The 26,782-nt window shown below is 39.1% G+C and overlaps 1 protein-coding gene across 5 annotated transcripts in view; it reads left to right on the top strand.

Moving 5' to 3' along the window:
- Window positions 1–25,703, top strand: part of CFAP53 (cilia and flagella associated protein 53) — a 51,819-nt gene extending 26,116 nt beyond the window's left edge. For 3 of the 5 annotated variants that reach the window (XR_014808891.1, XM_005654423.4, XM_084966023.1), the window contains exons 6-8: window positions 20,314–20,530; window positions 22,146–22,248; window positions 22,968–25,703. Coding sequence is in view for 4 of the 5 variants with exons in the window: in XM_005654423.4 (XP_005654480.2) it covers window positions 20,314–20,530; window positions 22,146–22,248; window positions 22,968–23,196 (549 nt within the window). In the remaining variant the exon portion in view is untranslated. The remainder of the gene's footprint in view (window positions 1–20,313; window positions 20,531–22,145; window positions 22,249–22,967) is intronic. The other 2 variants (XM_084966027.1, XM_084966036.1) reach the window with 1 other exon arrangement.
- Window positions 25,704–26,782: the final 1,079 nt, after the last annotated feature.

Genomic DNA, 26,782 nt, shown 5'->3' with positions numbered 1-26,782 from the left:
GGTTGGTTCCCCTGACACCCAGCCCCCAAACTTAGACATAGTCCCAAAGTCACCCCAATAACAAAACAAAAGACAATTTTGTTGCTCTCATCACTCAAGAAATTCTAAGAGTTTTATGAGCTCTGTGCCAGAAAGCCCAAATATGTATTTCTTACTATAAATCACATTATCACAAGCATCTTTTCATATGTTTGTCATTTGTATATTTTTGGTGAGGTGTCTTTTGTGTGTGTTTGTGGTTCAAGTAACATTTTAATTTATTTGGCCTAAGCCCTTTAACATTATTTGAAAACACAAAGAGAATGGCTACAAGGTAGTGACAGAGCCCTGATTGCACAGCCTGGTCTGCAGTGCTCTGAGGGGTTCATAAAACATCAAACAGGAATCCTCCATGCTGCTTTTCCTCTTTCTGTACATTTGCTCTAAATGCATTGTATCCTCTTTCCTGCCCATTCTTTGAAACTATGTAAAGTTTTTGTTTTTGTTTTTTTAAATATTTCCCAGGAGTTCCTGTTGCGGAGTAGTGGAAATGAATCTGACTAGGAACCATGAGGTTGTGGGTTCAATTCCTGGCCTCGCTCAGTGGGTTAAGAATCTGATGTTGCTGTGAGCTGTGGTGTAGGCCAGCAGCTACAGCTCTGATTAGTCCCCTAGCCTGGGAACCTCCGTATGCCACAGGTGTGGCCCTCAAAAGCAAAAAAAAAAGTAAAACATTTCCCAATGATTCATTCAGACCTCAAATAACTGTATGTGGGCTTTGTTGGGACAGGTGACCGATCTGAACAGCTCTTCCACCAGAGGAAGCTGGGTGGGTGGAGGGACATCTGCAGCTCAGGAGCTGCTCTTTGCAGGCTGAGCTGAGGTTGGTGGTATCTTCTATGTACCGGCTGCCAGTGTCGCTCAGGCTGAGGACTTTGGAGGGGATGCAGGAGGGGCACCTCTCTGCCCTCTTCATGATGCTGTACTTGTCCTCATCATTGTAGGACTAGATAATGGGGTTCATGTTGGAGCTGAGCAGCACCAGCAGCAGGAACCACCTTTCCACAGGCTGCACATTGAATTGTGTGCAGTTTAGGACTTTGAGCAGCAGAACCACCAGGCTTGGGGTTCAGCACATGATGAAGGCTCCTTTTATTTTGAAAGAATAACAAAAGGCAAGTCTCTGACAGACTGGCCCAAACACACTGCACTATTGAACTGGAATGGCTGCTTTAGCAGTGTTGTCCAAAGTGAGGACTACACTTGGCTTTGGCTTGTTTTTTGGAAGTTTTTGTTTTCTTGTTGAGTTTTAAGAGTTGTTTGTATATTTATCAGTGCTTTATCAGATAAGTTTTTACCAATTATTTTCTCCTGTCTGTGACTTGTCTTTCATCTTCTTGATAGGAAATTTCACAGAACAAAAGTTTTCAATTTTAATTAAGTCCAGTTTATCAGTTCTTTCTTTCATGGATTATACCTTTGGTGTTGTATCTAAAAACTTATCACTAAACCCAAGGTCATCTAGATTTTCTCCTTTGTTATCTTCTAGGAGTTTTATAGTTTTATATTTTACATTTAGATCTTTGGTCCACTCAAAAAATTAAATTTTAAGATATTTAAAATTAAGAGGCTAGGGGTCGAATCGGAGCTGCAGCTTCTGGCCACCACCACAGCAACAGCAACGCCAGATCCAAGCTGTATCTTCTACCTACACTGCAGATAGCAACAATGCTGGATCCTTAACCTACTGGGCAAGGCCAGGGATCAAACCCTCGTTCTCATGGACACTATGTTGGGTTCTTAACTTGATGAGCCAGAGGAAGTCCTGGGTTAATTTTTTTCTTTTTTTTTTTTTCTCTTTTTGCCTTTTCTAGGCCCGCTCCTGCAGCATATGGAGGTTCCCAGGCTAGGGGTCAAATCGGAGCTGTAGCCACCAGCCTACGCCAGAGCCACAGCAACGCGGGATCTGAGCCACATCTACGGCCTATACGACAGCTCACGGCAACGCTGGATCCTTAACCCACTGAGCAAGGCCAGGGATCGAACCCACAACCTCATGGTTCCTAATCGGAGTCGTTAACCACTGCGCTACCATGGGTTAATTTTTGTTACGGTGTAAGATCTGTGTCTAGATTCTTTTTTTTTTTTTTTTTTTTTTTTTTTTTTTTTTTTTTGTGGCATGTGGGTGTCCAGTTGTTCCAGCACCATTTGTTAAGAAACTCTCTTAACTCCTTCGTATGGCCTTTGCTTCCTTATCAAAGATGAGTTGACTATATGTGAGTTTGTTTTGGTTTTGGCACTCTGGGTTCTTTTCTATTGATCTGTTCTTTAACCACTTCCATACTGTGTTGACTGCTGTAGCTTTATAGTAAGTGTTAAAGTTAGGTGGGGTCAGTCCTCTGACTTTGTTCTTATTTTACATACTGAGTTAGCCAATCTTACACCTCTTAAGGATCAGTTTGTTGATTTCCATGAAATAACTTGCTGGGATTTTGATTAAGATTATATTGAATCCATAGATCAATTTGGGAAAAACTGACGTCTTGACAATATTGAGACTTCCTATACATTAACATGGAATATGTCTCTATTTAGTTCCCCTTTGATTTTTTGCATCAGTTTTGTACTTTTCCTCATATAGGTCTTATACTTATTTTGTTAGATTTATACCTATGTATTTCATTTTTGGGGCACTGATGTAAATGGTATTGTGTTTTTAATTTCAAATTCTACTTGTTCGTTGCTGACATATAGGAAAACAACTGACCTTTGTATATTAATCTTATATCCTGCAACTTTGCTTAAATTGCTTATTAGCCCCAGGGGTTTTTTATTGATTCTTTGAGATTTTCTGCACAGGCAACCATGTTATCTGTGAACAAAGATGTTTCTTTCTTTCTTACCTTTTTCTTTTCTTTTTGGCCACACGCATGGCATGTAGAAGTTCCTGGGCCAGGGATCAGACCTGTGCCACAGTAGTGACCCAAGCCACAGAAGCGGCAACTCCAGGTCCTTAACCTGCTGAGCCACAAGGGAACTCCTAATTTTCTTTTCTCATTTAATAAGCTAGAACTTTCAGGATAATGTGAAAAGGTGTGCTGAGTGGGGACAGCCTTGCCTTGTACCTGATATTAATAGGAAAGCTTCTAGTTTCTCAGCATTAAATATGATGTTGGTTGTAGGTCTTTTATAGATATGCTGTATCAAATTGAGAAAGTCTCCCTTTATTCCTGGTTTATGGAGTTTCTTTTTAACATGAATGTGTGTTGGATTCTGTCACATGTTTTTTTCTGCATTTATTAGTATGATCATATGGTTTTTCTTGTTTAGCCTGGTGAAGTGATGGATTATATTACTGATTTTTGAATGTTGAACCAGCCTTGTTACCTAAGATAAATCTTACTTGGTCATGTTATATAACTCTTTTATACATTGTTGGATTTAATTTACTAATATTTTGTTGAGGATTTTTGCATCTATGTTCATGAGAGAGATTAGTGTATAGTTTTCTCATGTCTTTGTCTGCTTCTGCTATTAGGGTAATTCTGCCTTCATAGAATGAGTTAGGAATTATTCCTTCTGCTTCTATCTTGTGAAAGAGATTGTAAACAGTATTTCTTCCTTAAATGTTGATAGAATTCACTAGTGAACTCATGTGAGACTGGTGCTTTCTATTTTAGAAGTTTATTAATTATTAATTCAATTTGTTTAATAATATATATAGGCCTATTCAGGATTGTCCTTTTCTTCTTAAGAGGGTGAATTTTGGCATATTATATCTTTCAAAGAACTGCTTCATTTCCTTTAGGGTATCAAATTTATGGACATAAAGTTGTTCATAGGATTTCTTTCATATCCTTTTAATGTCCATGGGATTTACACATGAAGTGATGTCCCCTTTTTCATTTCTAATATTATTAATTTTGTCCTCTCTTCTTTCTTAGTCTCGCTAGAGACCTATCAGTTTTACTGATCTTTTCAAAGAGCTTTTGTCTTTTGTTGTTGTTGTTGTTGTTGTTGTTGCTATTTCTTGGGCCGCTCCCACGGCATATGGAAGTTCCCAGGCTAGGGGTCGAATTGGAGCTGTAGCCACCAGCCTACACCAGAGCCACAGCAACTCGGGATCCGAGCCGCGTCTGCAACCTACACCACAGCTCACGGCAACGCCGGATCCTTAACCCACTGAGCAAGGGCAGGGACCGAACCCGCAACCTCATGGTTCCTAGTCGGATTCGTTAACCACTGTGCCACGACGGGAACTCCCTCAAAGAGCTTTTGAAAAGCTTTTGCTTTCATTGGTTTTTCTTTTTGATTTCCTATTTTTTATTTTATTCATTTCTAGTTTTTATTTCTTTTCTTCTGCTTACTTTTGCATTTTTTTTGTTTGTTTTGCTTTTTTAAGGGCTGCACCTGTGGCATATGGAAGTTCCCAGGCTAGAGGTTGAATTGAAGCTATAGCTGCCAGCCTACACCACAGCCACAGCAATGCAGGACCTAAGCTGTGTCTGAAACCTACACTACAGCTCATGGCAACACCGGATCCTTAACCCACTGAGTGAACCCAGGACCCATGAAGATGCTGATGCTGGGATTGTACCAGCATCAGCATCTTCATGGATATGAGTCAGGTTTGTTAACCAGTGAGCCACGACGGGAACTCCTTACTTTGCATTTAATCTGTCCTTGTTTTCTAGTTTAGATTCTCGATTTTAGATCTTTTTTCTTTTTCTTTCTTTTTCTTTTTTCTTTTTTTTTTGGATTTTTAGGGCCACACCCCACAGCAACACTGGATCCTTACCCCACTGAGCGAGGCCAGGGATTGAACCTGTGTCCTCATGAATGCTAGTCAGATTTGTTTCTGCTGAGCCACGATGGGAACTCCTAGATCTTTTTTCTGTCATAATATATGTGTATATAATATATACATAATGTATTTGCTGCTATAAATTTTCTTCTAAGCATTGCTTTTGGTGCATATGTTATGAATTTGTCAAGTTAACACTTATTAAGTGTAGCACAGGGTGATGAATGGTGAGCTATGTTTCAACAACAGATCTATTTAAATAGAGAAGTTTATTATTCTCAGGTTCTGGAGGAAGTACATGGCATGCCTCCAGGGACCACATGGGGTGGTCAAAGCAGAGTACAGACAGAAAGACGCAGGACCCGGGGCATATGCCATTATTAGGATCCATGGGTGGAGTGTTTTGAGGTTCCTGTACTGAGGCTGAATTGGTCAACTCAAATCAAAAGTGTGCGGTTTTGGTTAGCCCCATAGGGGTCTCTTTAAGGGGAAGGCATCAGGAGATGGGGAGACTTTTGACTACAGAGCCTGATGGGGAAGTTATATCAGGAGGTTACTCTGTGGGCTGCTATCTAGAGTGTGCATATTCATGAGGGGTTTATTTTGGTTTAAGGTCCCTGTAGGACACTTAGCCAAACAAAATGGATATAGAGGCAGTGATGTAACAGAGTAGCTTAGCAATCTATCCTGTGATGCCTTGGCATCAGGAATAACAATCACTTGTATAGTGGATATGTTAAAGAACCTAGATACTATTTTCTGAATCCACTGTAAGGCACATTTAACCAAGTCAATAATGATGAGGCAAATGATAAATAGACCTGCTGTTGTTTGGAATACCATTCTTAGCCATTGCCCCCAGGTGGCTGCTGAGAGCCATGAGAATTTTTTCAAATATTTTAGTTGTATTAGGCATGACCTATATCTCTTGACATCTTCTGGAAGTTGACCTGTACCTGTTCTGAATCATTTTTTTTATCTTTTATTTATTTATTTATTTATTTATTTATTTATTTATTCCACTATGCATCATGGTGACCCAGTAACACATACATGCATACATTCTTTTTTCTCACATTACATGTTCCATCATAAGTGACTAGACAGAGTTCCCAGTACTACACAGCAGGATCCCATTGCTAAACCATCCTGAAGGCAACAGTCTGCATATATTTACCTCAAGCTCCCAGTCCCTCCCCTTCCCCCTTGGCAACCACAAGTCTATTTTCCAAATCCAAGATTTTCTTTTTTGTGGAAAGTTTCCTTTGTGCTGTATATTATATTGCAGATATAAGTGATATCATATGGTATTTGTCTTTCTCTTTCTGACTTACTTCACTCAGTATGAGGGTCTTTAGTTCCATCCATGTTGCTGCAAATGGCATTATTTTGTTTTTTTTTATGGCTGAGTAGTATTCCACTGTGTATATATACCACATCGTCTAATCCAATCATTTGTCAGTGGACAGCTGGGTTGATTCCATGTCTTGGCTATTGTGAATAGAGCTGCAGTGAACATGTGGATGCATGTGTCTTTTTCAAGGAAAATTTGTCCAGATATATGCCCAAGAGTGGGACTGGTGGGTCATATGGTAGTTCTATGTATAGTTTTCTAAGGTACCTCCACACTGTTCTCCATAGTGGTTGTACCAGCTTACATTCCCACCAAAAGAGCAGGAGGGTTCCCTTTTCTGCACACCCCCTCCAGCATTTGTTATTTGTGGACTTATTAATGATGGCCATTCTGACTGGTATGAGGTGGTATCTCATGGTAGTTTTGATTTGCATTTCTCTAATAATCAAGGATGTTGAGCATTGTTTCAAGTGCTTGTTGGCCATCTGTATATCTTCCTTGGAGAATTGTCTATTCAGGTGTTTTGCCCATTTTTCAATTGGGTTGTTGGCTTTTTTGCTGTTGAGTTGTATAAGTTGTTTGTATATTTTAGAGATTAGGCCCTTGTCAGTTGCATCATTTGACACTATTTTCTTTCATTCTGTAAGTTGTCTTTTTGTTTTCTTTTTGGTTTCCTTTGCCATGCAAAAGCTTGTCAGTCTGATTAGGTCCCATTGGTTTATTTTTGCCTTTATTTCTGTTGCTTTGGGAGAGTGACCTGAGCAAACATTTGTAAGGTTGATGTCAGAGAATGTTTTGCCTATGTTCTCTTCCAGGAGTTTGATGGTGTCTTGTCTTATATTTAAGTCTTTAAGCCATTTTGAGTTTTGTGCATAGTGTGAGGATGTGTTCTAGTTTCATTGCTTTGCATGCAGCTGTCCAGGTTTCCCAGCAATTCTTGCTGAAAAGACTGTCTTTTTCCCATTTTATATTCTTGCCTCCTTTGTCAAAGATTAATTGACCAAAGGTGTCTGGGTTTATTTCTGGGTTCTCTATTCTGTTCCATTGGTCTGTCTGTCTGTTTTGGTACCAGTACCACACTGTCTTGATTACTGTGGCTTTGTAATATTGCCTGAAGTCTGGGAGAGTGATGCTTCCTGCTTGGTTTTTGTTTCTCAGAATTGCTTTGTCAATTCTGGGTCTTTTGTTGTTCCATATAAATGTTTGGATTGTTTGTGCTAGTTCTGTGAAAAATGTCATGGGTAATTTGATAGGGATCGCATTGAATCAGTATTAAGTTGAATAACAGTGGTGAGAGTGGGCATCCTTGTCTTGTTCCAGATTTTAGTGGGAAGGCTTTCAGCTTTTCTCCATTGAGTATTGTATTTGCTGTGGGTTTGTCATAAATGGCTTTGATTCTGTTCAGGAATCTTCCCTCTATACCCACTTTGGTAAGAGTTTTTATCATGAAGGGATGTTGGACTTTGTCAAATGCTTTTTCCGCATCTATTGAGATGATCATGTGGTTTTTGACTTTTCTTTTGTTAATGTGCTCTATGACGTTGACTGATTTGCATATGTTGAACCATCCTTGTGAATCTGGGATGAATCCCACCTGGTCGTGGTGTACGATCTTTTTGATATGTTGTTGGATTCAGTTGGCTAAAATTTTGTTGAGAATTTTGGCGTCTAAATTCATCAAAGATATTGGTCAATAGTTGTCTTTTTTGGTGGTATCTTTGGCTTTGGAATTAGGGTGATGGTGGCATCATAGAATGTCTTTGGGAGTGTTCCTTCTTCTTCAACCTTTTGAAAAAGTTTAAAGAGGATGGGTATAAGTTCCTCTTTATATGTTTTGTAGAATTCGTCTGTAAGCCATCTGGTCCTAGGCTTTCATTTGTAGGGATTGTTTCTATGACATATTCAATTTTGTTTCTAGTGATTGGTCTGTTCATTTCATCTATTTCTTCTTGATTCAGTTTTGGCAAGCTGTAAGTCTCTAGAAAGATGTCCATTTCATCTAGGTTGTCAAATTTGTTAGCATATAATTGTTGATAGCATTCTCTTCATGGTTTTTGTATTTCTGTGGTATCCATTGTGACTTCTCCTTTTTCATTTCTTATGTTATTTATTTGGATTTTCTCTCTCCTTTTCTTGGTGAGTCCAGGCAGAAGTTTGTCAATTTTGCTTACCTTTTCAAAGAACCAGCTCTTGGTTTGATTGATTTTTACCTATTGTTTTTTGAGTCTCTACTTCATTGATTTCCTCTTTGATCTTTATGATTTCCTTCCCTTTGCTGACTTTAGGTTCTGCTTGTTCTTCTTTTTCTAATTCATTTAGGTGGTGGGTTAAGTTGTCGATTTGAGATTTTTCTTCTTTTTTGAGGAAGAACTATGAACTTCCCTCTGAGCACTGCTTTTGTGGCATCCCATAGATTTTGAGTGCTTGTGTCTTCATTATCATTTGTCTCAAGGTATTTTTTAATTTCCTTCTTGATTTCCTCATTGACCAATTGGTTTTTTTAGTAGCATGTTGTTTAGTCTCCATGTAGTAGGTTTTTTCTCACTTCTTTTCCTGTGGTTGATTTCCAGTTTCATGCCATTGTGGTCAGGAAGATACATGAAATAATTTCTATACTCTTAAATTTGTTGAGGTTAGTTTTGTGCCCCAGTATGTGATCAATTCTTGAGAATGTTCCATGTGCACTTGAGAAGAATGTGTATTCCAATTTTTTTGTATGTAATCTCCTGAAAATGTCAATTAAGTCTAACTTTTCTATTGTTTCCTTTAGGGTCTCTGTTGCTTTATTGATTTTTGTCTAGAGGATCTGTCCATTGGTGTGAGTGGGGTATTAAATTCTTCTACTATGATTGTATTCCCATCAATTTCTCCTTTTATGTCTGTTAGTATTTGTTGTAGGTATCTGGGTGATCCTATATTGGGGGCATATATATTGATGATTGTAATATCCTCTTCTTAAATGGATCCTTTAACCATTAATTAGTGTCCTTCTTTGTCTTTCTTTATGGGCTTCATTTTAAAGTCTATTTTTTCTGATATGAGTATTGCAACTCCTGCTTTCCTCTCTTGTCCATTGGCATGAAATATCTTTTCCTATCCTCTCACTTTCAGTCTATAAGTGTCCTTTGCCCTAAGGTGAGTATCTTGTAGGCAGCAGATTGAAGGTTTTTGCTTTTTTATCCAATCTGCCACTCTGTGTCTTTGATTGGAGCATTCAGTCCATTGACATTTAAGGTGATTATTAATAGATATGTATTTATGGCCATTTTAAACCTTGTTTTCCAGCTGATTCTGTTTCTCTTTTCTACCTTTTCTTTTTTTGGTTGAATGGTTTCCATTTATTTTATGCTTGAATACTTTTCTTTTCAGTTTTTGTGGATGTAATGTTTGGTTTTGATTTGCAGTTGCCCTGTTTTTTAAGTATGTTAACCCCTTCCTATATCTGCTTGCTTTAGCCTGATAGTCATATAGGCTCAAACACATCATTAAAAAAATTAAAAAAGAATCTATTTTTTCTTACTTCCATTGCCCATATTGTATGATTTTGATGTCTTATTTTTTTTTTTTTAACATCTTCATGTTAGGTCTGTATGCTGGCTTATTTAAGTGACTGCTTTCCAATTGTGGTTTCCTCCATCCTAGAACTTCCTCTTTTTTTTTTTTTTTTAATTTAGAGAAGCCCTTTCAGTATTTCTTTTAGAATGGGTTTCATATTGCTGTAGTCTTTTAGCTTTTGTTTGTTGGAGAAATTCTTTATTTTCCCATCTATTTTAAATGATACTCTTGCAGGATAGAGCATTCTAGGTTGCGGATTTTTTCCTTTCAGTGCTTTAAGTATACCACTCCCTCCTGACCTGTAGTGTTTCTGTAGAGAAATCAGCTGATAGCCTTATGGGGGTTCCCTTATAATTAACGCTTTGCTTTTCTCTTGCTACCTTTAGAATCCTCTTTTTATCTTTAACTTTTGCCATTTTTATTATAATATGTCTTGGTGTGGGCCTGTTTGGGTTCAACTTGTTTGGGGCCCTCTGTTCTTCCTGTATCTTTTTTTTTTTTTTTTTTCTGTCTTTTTGCCTTTCCTAGGGCTGCTCCTTCGGCATATGGAAGTTCCCAGGCTAGGGGTCTTATTAGAGCTGTAGCTACCGGCCTACGCCAGAGCCACAGCAACGCGGGATCCGAGCCGCGTCTGCGACTTACACCACAGCTCACGGCAACGCTGGATCCTTAACCTGCTGAGCAAGCCAGGGACCGAACCCGCAACCTCATGGTTCCTAGTCGGATTCGTTAACCACTGCACCACGACGGTAACTCCCTCTTCCTTATCTTGATAATCAGTATCCTTTAGATTTGGAAAGTTTTCGGCCATAATTTCTTCAAATATATTTTCAATCCCCTTTTCTTTTTCTTTTCCTTCTGGAATTCCTATTATGTGTAGATTGGCCCGCTTTATATTATCCCATAGGTCTCTTATATTGCTTTCATGTTTTTTATTTGGTTTTCTGTCTGCTGTCCTGTTCGGGTGATTTCCATTATTCTATCTTCCACATCACTGTTTTGTTCCTCTGTATTACTCATTCTGGTCTTTATTGCCTTTAGGTCAGTTTGTATCTCTGCAAATGAATTTTCTAGTTTTTCTTGGCTCTTCCTTATATTTTCTAGTTCCTTTCTGAGGGAATCTGCATTACTGTTCATATCCTCGCTTAATTCCTTCAGTATTTTCACTATCTCACTTTTGAACTCAAAGTCTGTCAGACTGCAGAGGTCTGTTTTACCATTTGCTGCTTCAGGTGACTTCTCCTGTTCTTTTAACTGGGAATGGTTTCTGAGCTTCTTCATCTTGCTTGTGTTTTTCTTTTTCTGTGAATTTGGGGAAGCCAAAGTGTAGTCTTGTAAGTCTATTTCTATGCAAGAATACCCCTTTGTATTTTTGGGGGGGTATTATATTTATACTATTTATATTTATATTTAGTGTGGGAGTTTGAATCTTTGCTGTCTCTTTCTTTGGTGTGAGCAGTCGGTTATCCCCAGGATGCTCAGTGTGTTTTCAGGGAGAAGGAGGCAATGGGTAGGGCCAGCATTCAATGCCTGGTCGTTGGGATCTCAGTAGCAGCAAGGACCTGCAGGGAGATGGCACAGGTTACTCCTATTTGCAGGGCCCTGGGAAACGGTAATGAGCTCTAGAAAGATCTGTAAAGTGACCACAAAATTTGGCTGTAGTTGCAGCAGGGTCCATGAGTTCCCAGGGGGGTGAGAGCAACAACAGCTTGTGTTGGATTGCAATGCCCTCCTCTGAGGTGATTGGAACCATAGGTGGTGCCTGGTCAGAGACCTCTAGTGGGAGTGGGCCGTGACTGTCTCTAGCTTCAGTGATAACTGTGGTGGTTTGCCTCCACCACCTGTAGACCATGCATTTGTGAACTGTCTTACTTAGCCTACATAGGAGGTGCTGCACAGGCTGTTCCTAGGTGTAGGATCCTGGGAAGTGACAGAGATCCGGCATATGGGTACTGCCCTGAACATTTAGCAGTGGCAGCAACAGGCCCAGTGTGTTCCCAAGGGTGCAAGAGCACCAATAGTTAATTCGGTCACAATGCCTTCTTCTGTGATGCCCTTTAGGTGAATGGGGCTGCAAGCGGTGCCTGTTCACTAACCCCTAGTGGTGTCGGGCCACTGCCACCTCTGGAGCCAGAGATAACTGTGGTGGTTTGCCCCCGCCACCTGTAAATCGTGGAAGAAGCACCTGGTCCTGCTTAGCCCCCACAGGATGTGCTGAACAAGGCACTCTTAGTTGCAGGTTAGTAGGAAGGGACAGTGATAAAGCATCTGGGCACCTCCCTGAATGTTTGGCAGTGGCAACTGCAGTGCGGGTATGCTCCCCAAGGAGCAAGAGCAATATCAGGTGGTGTTCCATTGTAGTGTCCTTCTCTGTGATGCCCTCTGAAGTGGTTGGGGCTGCAAGTGACTTTTGTTTAGATATCCCCAGCTGTTGTGGGCCATGCCCACCTCTGGAGTCAGGGATAATTGTGGTGGTTTGCTCCCGCCACCTACAGGTCTGGTCCGACGTGGGCTAGCAAGTGGCTTCCCACTGCTGGAGACACCAGGTCTATGGTGGGCTAGCAAGTGACTTTTGACCATGAGGGGCTGCGCCTGAGATGCACTGTCCACGGTGGTGCAGCGCGTGGCTTCCTGAGGGTGGGGCGGCCCCAGCGTGGTGGCCACCTAGGGGCTTCTGGCCTCGGGCATGGGGGGTTGCCGCGCTGGGGGTGCTCCACCCTCTGTGAGCCCTCAGGCAAGCACTCACGCTGGGGTGCAATGGTGCCTTAACTACTCTGGGTCTGGACCTTCTCCCGGGTTCCCTCTGCCATGGCTTTTTACTCTCCAGCTCTTTATGTACCACTTCCCCTGCCCCAGAGTACCGCTCCCTAGCCCTTTGGCTATCTCCTCACCATGGACCCCAGCCCGCTCCCATGGACTGACCACCAGAGCCTAAGTCTTAGCACCCAGCCCCCACCTGAGCATCACAGGCTGTGGTGTCTGTGCCAGTGGTTCAGATGATCTGTCCTCTCACTCTGCTTTTCAGTTTTCAGACCTGCTGCTGTACTTTCCTTGGCATCTTGGAGATCCCTCTGACTCAGCTGATCTTTCTGTCGGTTAGGTGGCTTTCCAGGGTGTGGGTTCCTTTTCTCCTTCACAGCTCCCTCTCGGGAATGCTAGTCCCATCCTGATTCCTTTTCTCTCTCTCTCTCTTTTTTATTTTGTTCTACCCAGTTATGTCAAGAGTTTCTTGTCCTTTTTGGTGGTTTAGGTTCTTCTGCCAGCATTCAGTTGATGTCCTGTGCGAATTGTTTTACACGTAGATGTGTTTTCTTTTTTTTCTTTTTCTCTTTTTCTTTTTTTGTCTTTTTAGAGCCACACCCATTGCATGTGGAAGTTCACAGGCTAGGGGTCCAATCAGAGTTGTAGCTGCCGGCCTACCCCACAGCCCCAGCAATGATAGATCTTAGCCACATCTGCGACTTACACCACAGCTCATGGCAACGCCAGATCCTTAACCCACTGAGTGAGGCCAGGGATTGAACCTGCAACCTCATGGTTCCTAGTCGGATTCGTTTCTGATGCGCCACAACAGGAACTCCTAGATGTGTTTTTTTGATGTGTTTGTGGGAGAGGGTGAGCGAGTCCTCTTACTCCTCTGCCATCTTGCCTCCTCTGTTCTGAACTGTTAACGTACATTCAGCAGTGGTGCCCTGTATAGAACAGATTCCACCTCATTCTGCCAGTAGGAAATCTAATACCAGTCAGTTATCTATCATCATTTTTGCTAGTGAATCTTGCTAGCACATATTGTTGCATCAGACTCAGAGTGTGGTACAGTGTCTGTATGCGGTTTGTTAGGGGGACCGATAGTTGCTGCATGGCTTTTTTTGTTTGCTTGTTTGTTTTTTAGGGCTGCACTCATGGCATATGGAGGTTCCAGGGTAGGGGTCGAATCAGAGCTGTAGCTGGTGGCCTACGCCACAGCCACAGCAACTCGGGATCTGAGCCACGTCTGCAGTCTACACCACAGCTCACGGCAGTGCTGGATCCTTAACCCACTGAGTGAGGCCAGGGATGGAACCCGCGTCCTCATGGGTGCTAGTGAGATTTGTTAATCACCGAGCCACAACAGGAACTCCCTGCATGGCTTTTTAATATTTGATCTTTTGGGGCTAGGGTAGCAGCACCTGTTCCTTTACCTGCCAGTCTGATGGTGATGGCCAATACCAAAAGGATAGGGATAAGAATAGACTTTTTGGCATAGGAGCGTGATATCTCTAGCAGACATTGCCAGGAAGGTGAGCATGGCAGGAGTATTAAAGTTAACAGTGTTGTGATAATAGGGGTCATCTCCATGGACAGCTTGCAGACTGGGAAGTCAAGTACACCTCCTCTTGGAGGAGGAGTGCACAACAGACTATGAATGAGGTACTATTTATCATTAAGAGGCAATGAGTGTATAGGGTGAGGTCTAGTCTTTGTGTTTGAGCATAGCTGGTAGCCCTCAAAAAGTACTGCCATGGGAGTTTGGTTACCTCGATGCCTACTCCCTGGGTGCCATATGTAGGGTCTAGATTAGGGGTTTGGTCCAGCCTAAATGAGGTTCAGGGTATTTTGGAGGGAATTAGCACAAGTGGCTGCTCACTAGGGAGAGAATGACATGGGGCTATAGGTCTTGCCCTCAGTGCTGACAGACTCAACATCTTTTTACTTGCAAGGTCTGGGCTGCTACCGTGCAGGTTTGTGTGAATATATTTGTCATGTAGGATCTGGAGTTGTCGTGTTGGGCAGGGTTGTGGCATGTAACAGGAAGGGAGTTAGAGATAAGATGTAGAGCAGTGTGGAGGTGGCTTTTTGGGTATGGAAGAGGTGCTGGCAATTGTAACGGTGCTGGGAATAATGAGAGGTGTGGCCGGTCCTGGGATTTTATGTGAGGCAAGAGCCCATCTTTTCTGCTGTAATGTGTTACAAGGTATTCTTTCCAGATGGCATCCTCAAAGGACCCCTGTAATAGAATGCCATCCATATAATGCCAGAGGTGGCAGTGGGTTAGATTTGAGTTAATTTATATCTTGTCAGCATAAGTTTTGTGCTATGGCAGGACTATTTAGATAACCCTTGGACAGTTAAGTAAAAGTATACTGGGTGCCCTTTAAAGTACATACAAGTTGAGATTGTGAGTCTTTAGTTTTCAGGACTGAATGAAACATATTGGCTAAGTCTAGTACAGCAAAGAAGGGGTCCTGAGCCTTTTGGATATCATAAACATCAATATAATTTTGGGGATGGGTGCCTCATGGCGGGAACCTGTGCATTTAAGTTTTAGTCATCAGTTGTTCATCTCCATTCATTGGTGTCTTGTTTTAACACCAGCCAGATCAGGCTATTAAAGGGGGAGATAGTGGGTCTAATGACGCCAGTGTCAAACATATGTCTAATAATGCACCAAAGGCTCTCTATACATTATATCAGCTGATTTTGTGGTAAATTTACTGTTTTCACTGAAGGAAGCAATTGAACAGCTTCCCATTTGGCAGCTCCTGAAAGAATTACCAGGAATTTGGATTTGTTCTACCAGGTATGTCTCTAGGTGAGAGCATCCATACCAATAATAGGAAAAGAGAGAGCCAGGAAGGGCGCCACCATTGGCAACTGTTTTAGAAATATGGTGCCAAAAGGCACATCCAGCTTAATTTGTAATCCATTTACAGTTTTACCTGCTATGCCTTATAGGCTGTTTTACGTCACCTTGGGGAATTTAGGAGGTTTGCTTGGAATTACCATGACTTGGGCTTCTTTGTGTAATAGATCCAGGAATGTCTGATTATGTTGCCTTTGTCCCAGTTGACCATCAGGGTTATAAATGGGTATCTGAGGAGGTGAGACAAGCCCCAAGGAGCTGCCAAGTCCCTAGGGTAATTCTGTGGGGAGCTGCCAGGCCCACAGGTCAGGGAAGTTGTTTGAGGTAGGGGGAGTCTCAGGACTCTCAAGTCTGCTGGATTGTTAAGATTGGACTCTGTAATGAGGTAATCACTTGTTAAAGAGAGGAGCTCGCTCCAGGGCTGTCCAAATATAACATTTCTGGGGACCCCCAGTCAGTGAAGCTGCCAGTGCAAGGCCTCTGCTGTTTAGAATCATCCCAGCATTTCTTCCTGATGGTTTGGCACGAGAGCTCCAGGGCCAGGAGTTAGGAAGCGGGTATACAGGGCCCGGCACCTGAAGCCTGGCCTTGGGGTTGTGGGCTACCTTGGTACTGTAAAACCTGGGTGTCTGAGTGAGAATCTCCTTCATGGCAGGCTACTGTGTCTTCTCCTTTCAAGTTTTTACCTCAGAGTTATACACACTGAGCCTCCAACCAACAGATTCAATCTTTCTACCCCAGCACTGGTTCCCACAGAAGTTTCTTTTCATGGGTTTCTAGTATGGCTTAATTTTTTTTTTTAGGGTCACACCCATGGCATATGAAAGTTCCCAGGCTATGGGTCAAATCATAGCTGTAGCTGCTGGCCACAGCCATAGCCACAGCAACACGGGATCCAAGCTGCGTCTATGACTTACACCACACCTCATGACATGGGACCCCTAACCTACTGAGCAAGGCCAGGGATCAAACCTGTGTCCTCAGGAATACTAGTCAGGTTCATTACCACTGAGCCACTACAGGAACTCCTGCTATGATTAATTTATGATTCTCTGTATTCACCTTTCTGTCTCTCCAGTTTGGGGGGTGGTGGTTTGCCCTGTGACCTCACTTCTCTTATGGATATAAGTTGCTGATTTTTCAGTTTGTTCAGCTTTTTACTTGTCGTTAGGACAGAGTGGCACTTCTAAGCTCTTTATATTCCAGACTGGAAGCCAAAAGTCTGTTGCTATGTTCTTTAAACTTTTTATTTTGGGATAATTGCAGATTCAAGTGCAATTATGAGAAATAGTACCAAGAGATCCCATGTACCCTTTACTCAATTTCTCTCAATGATAACTTCTTGCAAAACTATAGTACAATATCACAGAATATTGACATTGATACAGGCAAGATAGAGAACATTCCGTCAACACAAGGATCTTCTCCTCCATGTTTTCCTTTTATAGCATACCAACTTCCTCTTGTCCCCACCTTCTTCTTAACCCTAGGAAACCACTAATCATTTTCCATGTCTATAATTTTGTCATTTAAAAAATGTTATATAAATGGAATCATGTAGTATGTAACCTTTTGGGATTAACATTTCTCATTCAGCATTTCTCTGGAGATTTATCCAGGTTGTTGCTTGGATAGGTAGTTCATTTCTCCTTATTGTTGAGTGGTATTCATGGTGTGACTGTACCACAGTCTGTTTTTACTATTTACCTTTTGAAGGTCATCTGGCTTGTTTCCAGTTTATGGCTGTTATGAGTAAAGCTGCTATAATCATTCACGTACTGAGTTTTGTGTGAACACAAATTTTTGTTTCTCTGGGAGAAATACTCAGAAGAGCAATTGCTAGGTCATTGTACTTGCATGTTTAGTTTTTTGAAGAAATGACAAAATTGTTTTTCAGAGTAGCCATATCATCCCACTGATAGGTACATTCCCACCAACAGTAAATGAATGAGCCAGTTTCTCCACATCCTTGTGAGCATTTGATGTTGTCACTGTTTTTATTTTAGCCATTTGGATAGTTGTATTGTGACATTTCATTGTATTTTCAATTTCCATTTCTATAATAGCTAAGGATGTTGGCCATTTTTCATGTGCTTATTTGCCATCTGTATATCCTCTTCAATGAAACATCTCCTGATGTCTTTCACCCATTTCCTAATTGGATTATTTAATTTCTTTCCTTCCTCCTTTCCTTCCTTCCTCCCTTCTTTTCTTTCTTTCTTTCTTCCTGTTTTTCTTTCTTTCTTACTATTTTTGCTATGAGCTTTTTGTTCTCAATTGGATAATTTTATTTTTTTAACAGCTTCATTAAGGTATCATTCACAAAACATACAATTTACCCACTTAAAATGTACATTTCAGAGTCCCCTGGGGGTGCAGCAGGTTAAGAATCCATGCTGTCACTGCCGTGTTATGGGTTCAATCCCTGGCCTGGGAAATTCAGCATGCTGCGGGCATGGCCAAAAAACCAAAATGAACCAAAACAAAAAGAAAAAAAAGTGTACATTTCAGTGGATTTTAGCGAAACCATCACCACAGTTGATTTTAGAACTTTTCCATCATTCCACATTCCCTCTTCCTCACTTTCTACCCCCAGTCCAAAGCATCTACTATATACCTTCTATCTCTATTGATTCCCTGTTCTGGTCTTTCATATGAATGAGATCATATATTATGCAACGTTCTGACTGGCTTCTTTTACTTAGCATAATGTTTTCAAGGCTTATTCATGTTGTAGCTTGTATGAGTACTTCATTCCTTAATATGGCTGAATAATATTTCATTGTGTGGATATGCCACATTTTATTTATACATTTGTCAGTTGATAGACATTTGAGTTTTTTCCACTTTTCACTATTATAAGTAATGCTAATGTGACATTCATACGTGAATTTTTGTTTGGACATATGTTTTTGTTTCTCTTGAGCATATACCTAAGAGTGGATTTACTGATTCTATGCTTAACCTTGTGAGTAACTGCCAAATTGTTTTCCAAAATGGCTTTACTATTTTACATTCTCATATACTTAGGAGGGTTCTGATTTTTTCTACACACTCATTAACGTTTGTTATTGTCTATCATTTTTATTTTAACTATCCTAGTTTGTCTAAAGTGGTACGTCATTGTGGTTTTCATTTGCATTTTTGTAATGACTAATGGTGTTGAGTCTCTTTTTCTTTGTATATTGGCCATTTATATATCTTATTGGAGTAATCTATTTAAAGGCTACCAAAGGCTTGAAGAAGTTGACATTCAAGTTTTGGGGCCAGTTTTCAATTGGGTTGTTTTTTTTTTGTTGTTGTTATTGAGTTGTAGGAGTTTTTTATATGTTCTAGACACAATCCCTTATCACATAAGTAATCTATAAATATTTTTCTCATTATTTTGGTTGTCTTTTCACTCTTGAGGATGTTCCTCGAAGTACAGAAGTTTTAGGTTTTGATGATGTGAAATTTTTGATGATGTCTATATTTTCTTTTGTTGCTTGAGTTTTTAGTGTCATATATGAAAAACATTCTTCTTACCCTAAGGTTATGAGTTTGTCCTGTGTTTTCTTAAGTTTTATAGTTTTAGCTCTTACATTTAGGTGTTTGACCCATTTTGAATTAAATTTTGTATATAACATGAGGTAGAGGCCCAACTTCATTCTTTTGCTTGTGGATATCCAGTTGTCCCAGGACCACATTGAAGAGACTATTCTTCTATTGCATTGTCTTCATACTCTTGTTAAAAATCAGTTGGCAGTAAATGTGAGGATTTATTTTGGACTCTCAGTTCTATTCTGTTAATCTGTATATCAATTCCTATGTCAATACCATGTATCTATATGTCTTGATCACTATAGCTTTATAGTAAGTTTGAAATCAGGAAATGTGAATTCTCCAAATTTGTTTTTCTTTTTCAAATTGTTTGGGCTATTCAAGCTCCCTTGCATTTCCATATAAATTTAGGATCAGCTTGTCAATTTCTCGAAGAAACAAATTGGAATTTTGATAAGGATTATTTTGAATTTGTAGATCAATTTGGGGACAGTTGCCATTTTAACAATATTGTCTTCTGATCCATGAACATTGGATGCCTTTCCACTTATTTAGGTCTTCTTTAATTTCTTTTCAGTAGTATTTCTTAGTTTTCAGAGTATATGTTTTGCATTTCTTTTGTTAAGTTATTCCTAAGAGTATGAGACTATGTATACAAGCTATTCTGAGCTTGCAGTTATACCCTCAGTCTTTGCTAGTTGTAACTCAGATCTATGATATTCTCTAAAGAGGTCAGTTCAGAAGTTGGATAGACAGCAAGATTATAATACCATGAAAGATGGAAGCCAACTGAAAACAATATGTAATAAAGTCTCGTTTAGAGCCTTAACTGCACATTCAAATCACCTGGTAAACTTAGAATTACCCATTAGTTAGTAATCTCTGGGGATGAGACTTAGCCCTTAGTAAAAAAACTATTCTCATGATTCCAATTGTAGCTAAGATTGAGATTTGCTGTTGTAGAGTATCAGGTAACTCATCTTCTAGTCAGAGACAGTGCTATAATAGTAGTAGTGCCTTATTTTTTTAGAATAATACTTAATCTACCTAAGTTAAAATAAGTGAAAATAAAGTATGATTGAAAATTATTTGGAAACTTCTTTGAGAAACACTTTGAGAGAGTGTTTGAATGATTACTATTTGAACTGTTTTAAAATGTGTTACAAAACATTTCAAACAGAAAGAATAGTACAATGAATCCCCATGTGTCCATTACCTAGCTTCAGGAACCATCAACCAGTGACCATTCTGGTTTCATTTATTCCTCCCATGCATTCCCAACTCTGGCCTCTGAATATTTTTAAGTAAGCCCGAGAGATAATATTTCATTTATAAATGTTTCAGTATATAATTCTAAAAGATCGGAATTGTAGCTCTAAAAGATGGTTTTAAAACTTGCCTTCTGTATCATCACACCTAAAAGTTTTAACAGCATGAGGTAATTTTTATGTTATGTAGGAAGATATGATAAGAGAACAGAAGATATATCATCAATATTTGGCACAGCGGCATGAGGAAGAAAAAGCTCAGGAGAAAGAATTGGACAGAATATTAGAGAAAGAGAAGGAAAAGAAATTTGCTGAGAAGGACAAGGAGCTGAGACTTCAAAAGGAGGCAAGAAAACAACTTGTGAATGAGGTCATGTGTACAAGAAAACTTCAAGTTCAAGAAAAGTGTAAGGAAATTAATTATATTTGGGCCTTAGTTCAATTTAAGTAGTAATCAAAATATGTATGAAATAGCTATTATATGTGAGATACTCTGAGGAATGTAAAAAGGATTAAGGCAAGATCCCTGCTTTGTGGACCTTACCTAATTGTGTATACTGAATATCTTCCTGTAGGTGTCTCCATACTTGCATACCTGCATACATTTGCTTGGGTAGTTTTTTCATTCTTGAAAGATCCTGGACATCCTTCAAGGCCAGCTTAAATATCTCATTCCTTGAGAGGCCCCACTGTGTTCCCCTATTCATAATGAATCTTTCTGTGGTTCTCATTGCGTGGTCACCTCTCTGTCTTAGCAAACCATTTTATTCCCTCAGCATGCTTGGTCACAAAAGGAAATATTTGTTGACAGGATTTCCACCATTCCATGTCTAACCTAGTGAGCCAGAAAGGCAATAGTTGAACAGATTTACTAGTAGGGTACCATTGGACTTTAGACTAGTTGCCTTTGCAAGAGAAAGCTCATCTGGGTTCATTGACTAATTTTTCACTCTAGGAATTATAATGATAGTTGAAAATTACTAAGCCGGTATTAGATGGAGTTTTAAGAAATGAGAAGAAAGCTCTATGCTAAAAAGATTTCTGTATTCACTCATGATAAATGTTTTAGAATATATTTAGAAAACATGGAAAATTTAAGTATTTGGCACCATTTATAATAAGGAAATAAAATCAACCGTAATTCCACTAACCCAAGAATAGCTACTGTTCTCAATTTTGTGTATTTCCTTCCAGTATTTTTACCATGTATGTCATTTCCCCTCACAAATTAGGGTCTTGTTGTATATGTTGTTTTACAGCCTGTATTTCCCACTTGTCATAAACATTTTTCCAGGTCATTTTTCTTCAGTTATAAGATTTATAATGCTGCCTAGAAATCCATTATAAAAATGCACCATAATTTATTTTACCTAAATACAACTAATGGACCTTCAGCTTGTTTTGAATCTTTTTGCTGCTGTTTTAGCATTGCAGGTTACTACTTCTGTAAGTAGGTGGTTTTTTTTTTTTTCTTTTTTTTTTTTTTGACTCACCTATGATTAAGGTAAATTCATGTAAATGGATTTGGAGACCAAAGATACGTACATTTCAGATGTATATTGCCCAGTTATGTTTATTCTTTTGTGAACTCTGTTTTGTCTTTTTTTCCCCACTGTGATGCTTAAATTTTCCTTATTTAATTTATAAGAGCCTTATATACCATTTCCAATATTTATTTTGTAATGTATTATCTCCCTTATTAATATAAATGGCAATAGAACTGTTTGTCCTCAAGAAGAAAAAGGTGAGACATGTTCTAACAATGATAATCTAGTATGAAAAGACTGATCATAGATTTCAGTAGAAAATGATTAACATAAAATCTCTGCAGGTCTCAGCACATATGAACTTAAACATATCCTTTCCTCAACAGAGATGACTATTTCTTAGTGAATTAAGATCGAGCCCAGTGATTCTAAGCTCTGCCTTTCTAAAGATAACATGGCATCGATGCCCAGAAAGATGTTAGCAAGTCTTTTCTGAGAAAAATTGTTTAGCAAAAATTACTTTTGTCTTTCTCAGTGCAACGAAAAGCAAAAGAACAGGAGGAACGTGCTATGGAACAGGAACGCATAAATGAAGGTCTTAAAGAGCTTAACCGTGAAGAGCAGGAGAATTTTGCAAGGTGTGATTTTATTTTCTTGATTATTACTAACTGCCTAAAAAAAAGATTTTTAGCATTGAGGACAATGCGTGATAATTCATATATTACCGATGTTAGATTACATCAGTATTACATTTGTGCTAAAAGCTCAACTCAGTTTATAAAATTTCATATATAAAAAAAGCACTAACATTGTAAATCAACTATAATTTTATTTTATTTATTGTTTTTCTTTTTAGGATCGTACCTGTGGCATATGGAAGTTCCCAGGCTAGGGGTCTAATTGGAGCTACAGCTGCGGGCCCACACCACAGCCATAGCAACACGGGATCCGAGCCATGTCTGCAACCTACAGCACAGCTCATGGCAACGCCAGATCCTTAACCCACTGAGCGAGGCCAGGGATTGAACCTGCAACCTCATGACTTTTTCTTTTTCTTTTTTTTTTTTGTTTTGTTTTTGTTTTTGTTTTTTAGGGCCGTACCTGTGGCATAGGGAGGTTCCCAGGCTAGGGGTCAAATTAGAGCTACAGCTGCCAGCCTGCGCCACAGCCACAGCAATACAGGATCCACGCTGTATCTGCGACCTACACCATAGCCCATGGCAGCACCGGATCGTTAGCCCACTGAGCAAGGCCAGGGATTGAACCTGCACCTCATGGTTCCTAGTCAGATTTGTTTCCACTGCTCCAAGATAGGAACTCCCATAATTTTATAACTTTGACATTTCTAATATTTTAGGCGCTCCAGTTTAGCCCAGGAATACAGGAAGCAACTTCAGATGCAAATATGCTCTCGGCAGCAGGCCCGGGAAGCAGAGAAAGAAGAGGAACGCCGAGAGTTTGAAGCGGGGATAGCAGCAGAAAAGAATTTCCAGGACAAGATTGAGAAGATCCTGTCCACCCATCAAGTGCTACCCCGAAACATTCACCCCATGCGGAGGGCATGCCCTAGTAAGCTTCCACCGTAGTTTCATAAATATCAATCTGTATTTTTTCCAGTCTTTTATTATTTTACACTACTCATATGTCTCTTTTAACTCATGGGTAAACTGTTCTTTTATTCTCTGAGTTTACGTAATTATATGCATAATTATTACATAAATTAGACTTTGCTCTTTTTTTTTTTAGATTTTATAGATTGACAAATCTGAATGATCTACTTCAGATCACATTGTTATTTTACTGACTTAGCTCCATGCCTCCCGTTCTTGTTCATTTATTAATAGCTTCTCTTTCTTCCATCCACCTGTCCATATGCCCATTTCCTATTGCCTCCCTTCTCTTCTCTCTCATAGACCTGATTCACAATACTAGCAGGACATCTTTCAGGCAGAACTGGGACTATTCAGCCAACTTTCATTAACCCACATATTCAATCATTAAACAAATATTTACTGAGTGCTTGTCATGTGCCAGCACTACTTGGGATCCTGAAACTTCATCAAACTTCCCTTGCTCTTATGGAGATTATATCCTAGTGGAAGAAATCAGGTGATAAGTGTTAAGTGCTATAGGCAGGAAATGGTAGGAGTGCTATTTTATTTATATGTATGGTCAGAGGAGCTGATATTTGAATGAACTAGCCATGTGGTTGTCTGGGGGGAAAACATCCCAGGGAGAGGAAGGAGCCAGTGCAAGGGCCCTGGGGCAGAAGTCAGCTTAGTGCATATGAGGCATAGCCATTGTGCTAGAGTAGAGTGAGTGAGGAAAGAGTGGTAGAAGATTCATCAGAAAAGTGGTCAGGGACAGATGGTGTAAGGCCTTGGAACTGTAATAAAGGCCAGCTTTTACTTAGCAATAGGAAGCTATTACAGGGCTTTGAGCAGAGGAGCAAAATGGTGTTATGTTAGAGGGTTGCTGGCTCCCACGAAGAGAGACAGAAATAGGGATTCAGTTAAGAAGTGATCACAATAACCCACTCAAGTGAGGGGTGTTGGTAGTGTGATAGCCAGCCTCCAAGATGGCCCCTAATGATTCTCTCCTTCTGTGTTTATGTCCTTGGGACCCCCTTCCACCCCGAATCTTGGGAACTATGTAAAATATGTGCATTTACTCATTTAAAAAAAAGGTAGAAAGAAATCAACATGCTCATTTTTGCTTCTTTGTGTTCCCTCCTAGGCTTTGTTTATATGGATACTCATTTTTACATTACGAACACACTGCTCACCTATCATATTTACAAACGGCTTCATAATAGTCTACTGAGTTAGTGTACTATAATTTATTAAACATTAGACCTTGAATTTGTTTCAAAATTGTCACTATTATAAATTATTCTGTAACAATAATAATCATTTGAATTATTTCCTTAGAATCAAGTAGTTCCCTGGAGTGGGATTTCTGGGTCAAAGGGAATGAACATTTAGGTACTTTCAAGCACCACATTTGCAAAAACAGTTTTTAAGAGTTGTAGACTTTTTTCGGGAAGTATTTTCAAGGCCACTTGGTATTCTCCCTGAAGATTTAAAATATATTTAAGCAAATTGTCTGCTAGAATGTCTGGGAGGTTCTTATCTTCTTTTTTTCTTTTTTTTTTTTCTTTAAACTTTCTACCCATTCATTCACTCTTGGCCCCAAACAAAACAAAACAAATACTATCCTTTAAGTTTTGTTGAAAATCAACTGACCATTATGTAAATGTTTATTTCCAGACACACTACCCTGTTCCATTAATTCGTTTATCCTTACAATAACACAACACTGTAGTGATTATTATGTAGCCTTTTAAGTCTTGAAATTGGTGATGTAAGACATCCAACATTGTTCTCTCTCTCTCTTTTTTCCCCAAAATCGTTTTGTCTATTCTAGGACCTTTAAATTCTCATGTAATTATTAGGATCGACTTGTAAATTTATACAAAAATTCCTACTAGGATTTTGATAGAGATTGCATTGAATCTATAGATGAATTTGAGGAGAACTGCCGTCTTAGCAATAATGAGCTTTCCAATTCATGAAGGCCTCCCCGTTCACTTAGGTGATTTTTTTTTTTTTTTTGCTTTTTTTTTTTTAAAGAGCCACACCTGTAGCATATGGAAATTCTCAGACTACAGCCACAGCCACACCAGATCCTTAACCCAATGAGTGAGGCCAGGGATCGAATCATGGATACTAGTTGGGTTTGTTAAAGCTGAGCTACAGTGGAAACACTCATCTTAACTTTAGCAGTGTTTTATAGTTTTCATTCTGCAGGACTTTTGCTTCTTTTGTTAAACTTATTTCTAAGTATGTCTTTTTGAGGCCATTGTGAATGGAATTGTTTTCTTAATTTCATTTTTGGACTATTTGTTGTTAATGTGTAACAGTATAATTGACTTTAGTATATTGAGCTTGTATCTTGTATCCTGTGACCTTGCTAAACTCAGTTCTAGAAAGTTTTTGTTGCTGTTGCTGTTGTTTTTTAGATTCTTTAGAATTTTTTACATTCAGGATTGTGTCACTTGCAAATAAAGACAGTTTTATTTATTTATTTCCAATCTGGATATTTATTTTTTCTTTTTCTTGCCTTATTGCAATGTCAGTTGACTAGAGATAGAAAGAATAGACATTCTTAACTAGTTCCCAGTTTTAAGGGAAAACATTGATTTCTGACCATTAAGTAGGACATTGTCTGTAGGGTTTTCCATAGATGCCCTTTAGTAGGGTGGGAATGTTTCTTTTTCTTCCTGTTATTGAGAGTTTGTATATAAAAAGGTGTTGGATTTTATCAAATTGCTTTTTCTGTGCCTATTGACTTGAACATGTAATTTTTGTTCTTTGTTCTATTATTATGGTATATTAATTTATTTTCAGATACTAAACGAACCTTGCATATCTGGGATAAATGCTACTAAGTCATGGTTTAATTTTGTATAAGTTGCTGTATTTCATGTGCTAATTTTTTTTTTTTTTTACTATATTCATCTTGATCTGTTGTGTATCTTAGATCTAGGTCTATTGTGATGCCTTCTCTGGGTCTGGTATCAGGATATCCTTGGCCACATGAAATAAGTTGGAAAGTATTGTTTGTCCTTTATTTTTGGAAAGAGTTTGTGAACAATTGCTATTATTTCTTCCTTAGATGTGATAGAATTCACCAGGATGCTTCCTGGACTTTCTTTATGAGAGGATTATTTTTTATTGCTAATTTAATATTTTTACTGAGTTGGCTCTAATCAGATGTTCTATTTCTTTTTGAGTCAGTTTTGGTAATTTGTGATTTTTTTATGAATTTGTATACTTCATCTAAGGTGTCTAATTTTAAACACAAAAAGTAGTTCATAAAATTTTCTTATGATTATTTTAACTTCTAAAGGTCCATAGTAATGTACCCATTTTCATTTTTCTTAGAATTTGGGGGCATTTTGGTACTCTGACCAGAAAATAGATGGAAAGTATGGCCTCTCTCTATCCTTATTACTGAAGGATACTTTCCAGTATCCTTCCCTGCCCCCAACCCAGAATATCTCTATTAAAGAGCATGGTATTTGGATAATTAAAGCAATTTTTAAAAACAAAAAGTAAAAATGATTTATTGTTAAATTATGCTGCTTATCTTTTTCTTATTTTTATGTAA

This window comes from Sus scrofa, chromosome 1 (genome assembly GCF_054392235.1).
Source record: "Sus scrofa isolate SSC_HxYL_T2T_F1_AM1 chromosome 1, Sscrofa_HxYL_maternal_Yorkshire_Landrace_v2.0, whole genome shotgun sequence".
Taxonomy (NCBI): Eukaryota; Metazoa; Chordata; class Mammalia; order Artiodactyla; family Suidae; genus Sus; species Sus scrofa.
The sequence above is the reverse complement of the archived record's forward strand: the minus strand, read 5'-3'. Positions and strand labels throughout refer to the sequence as shown.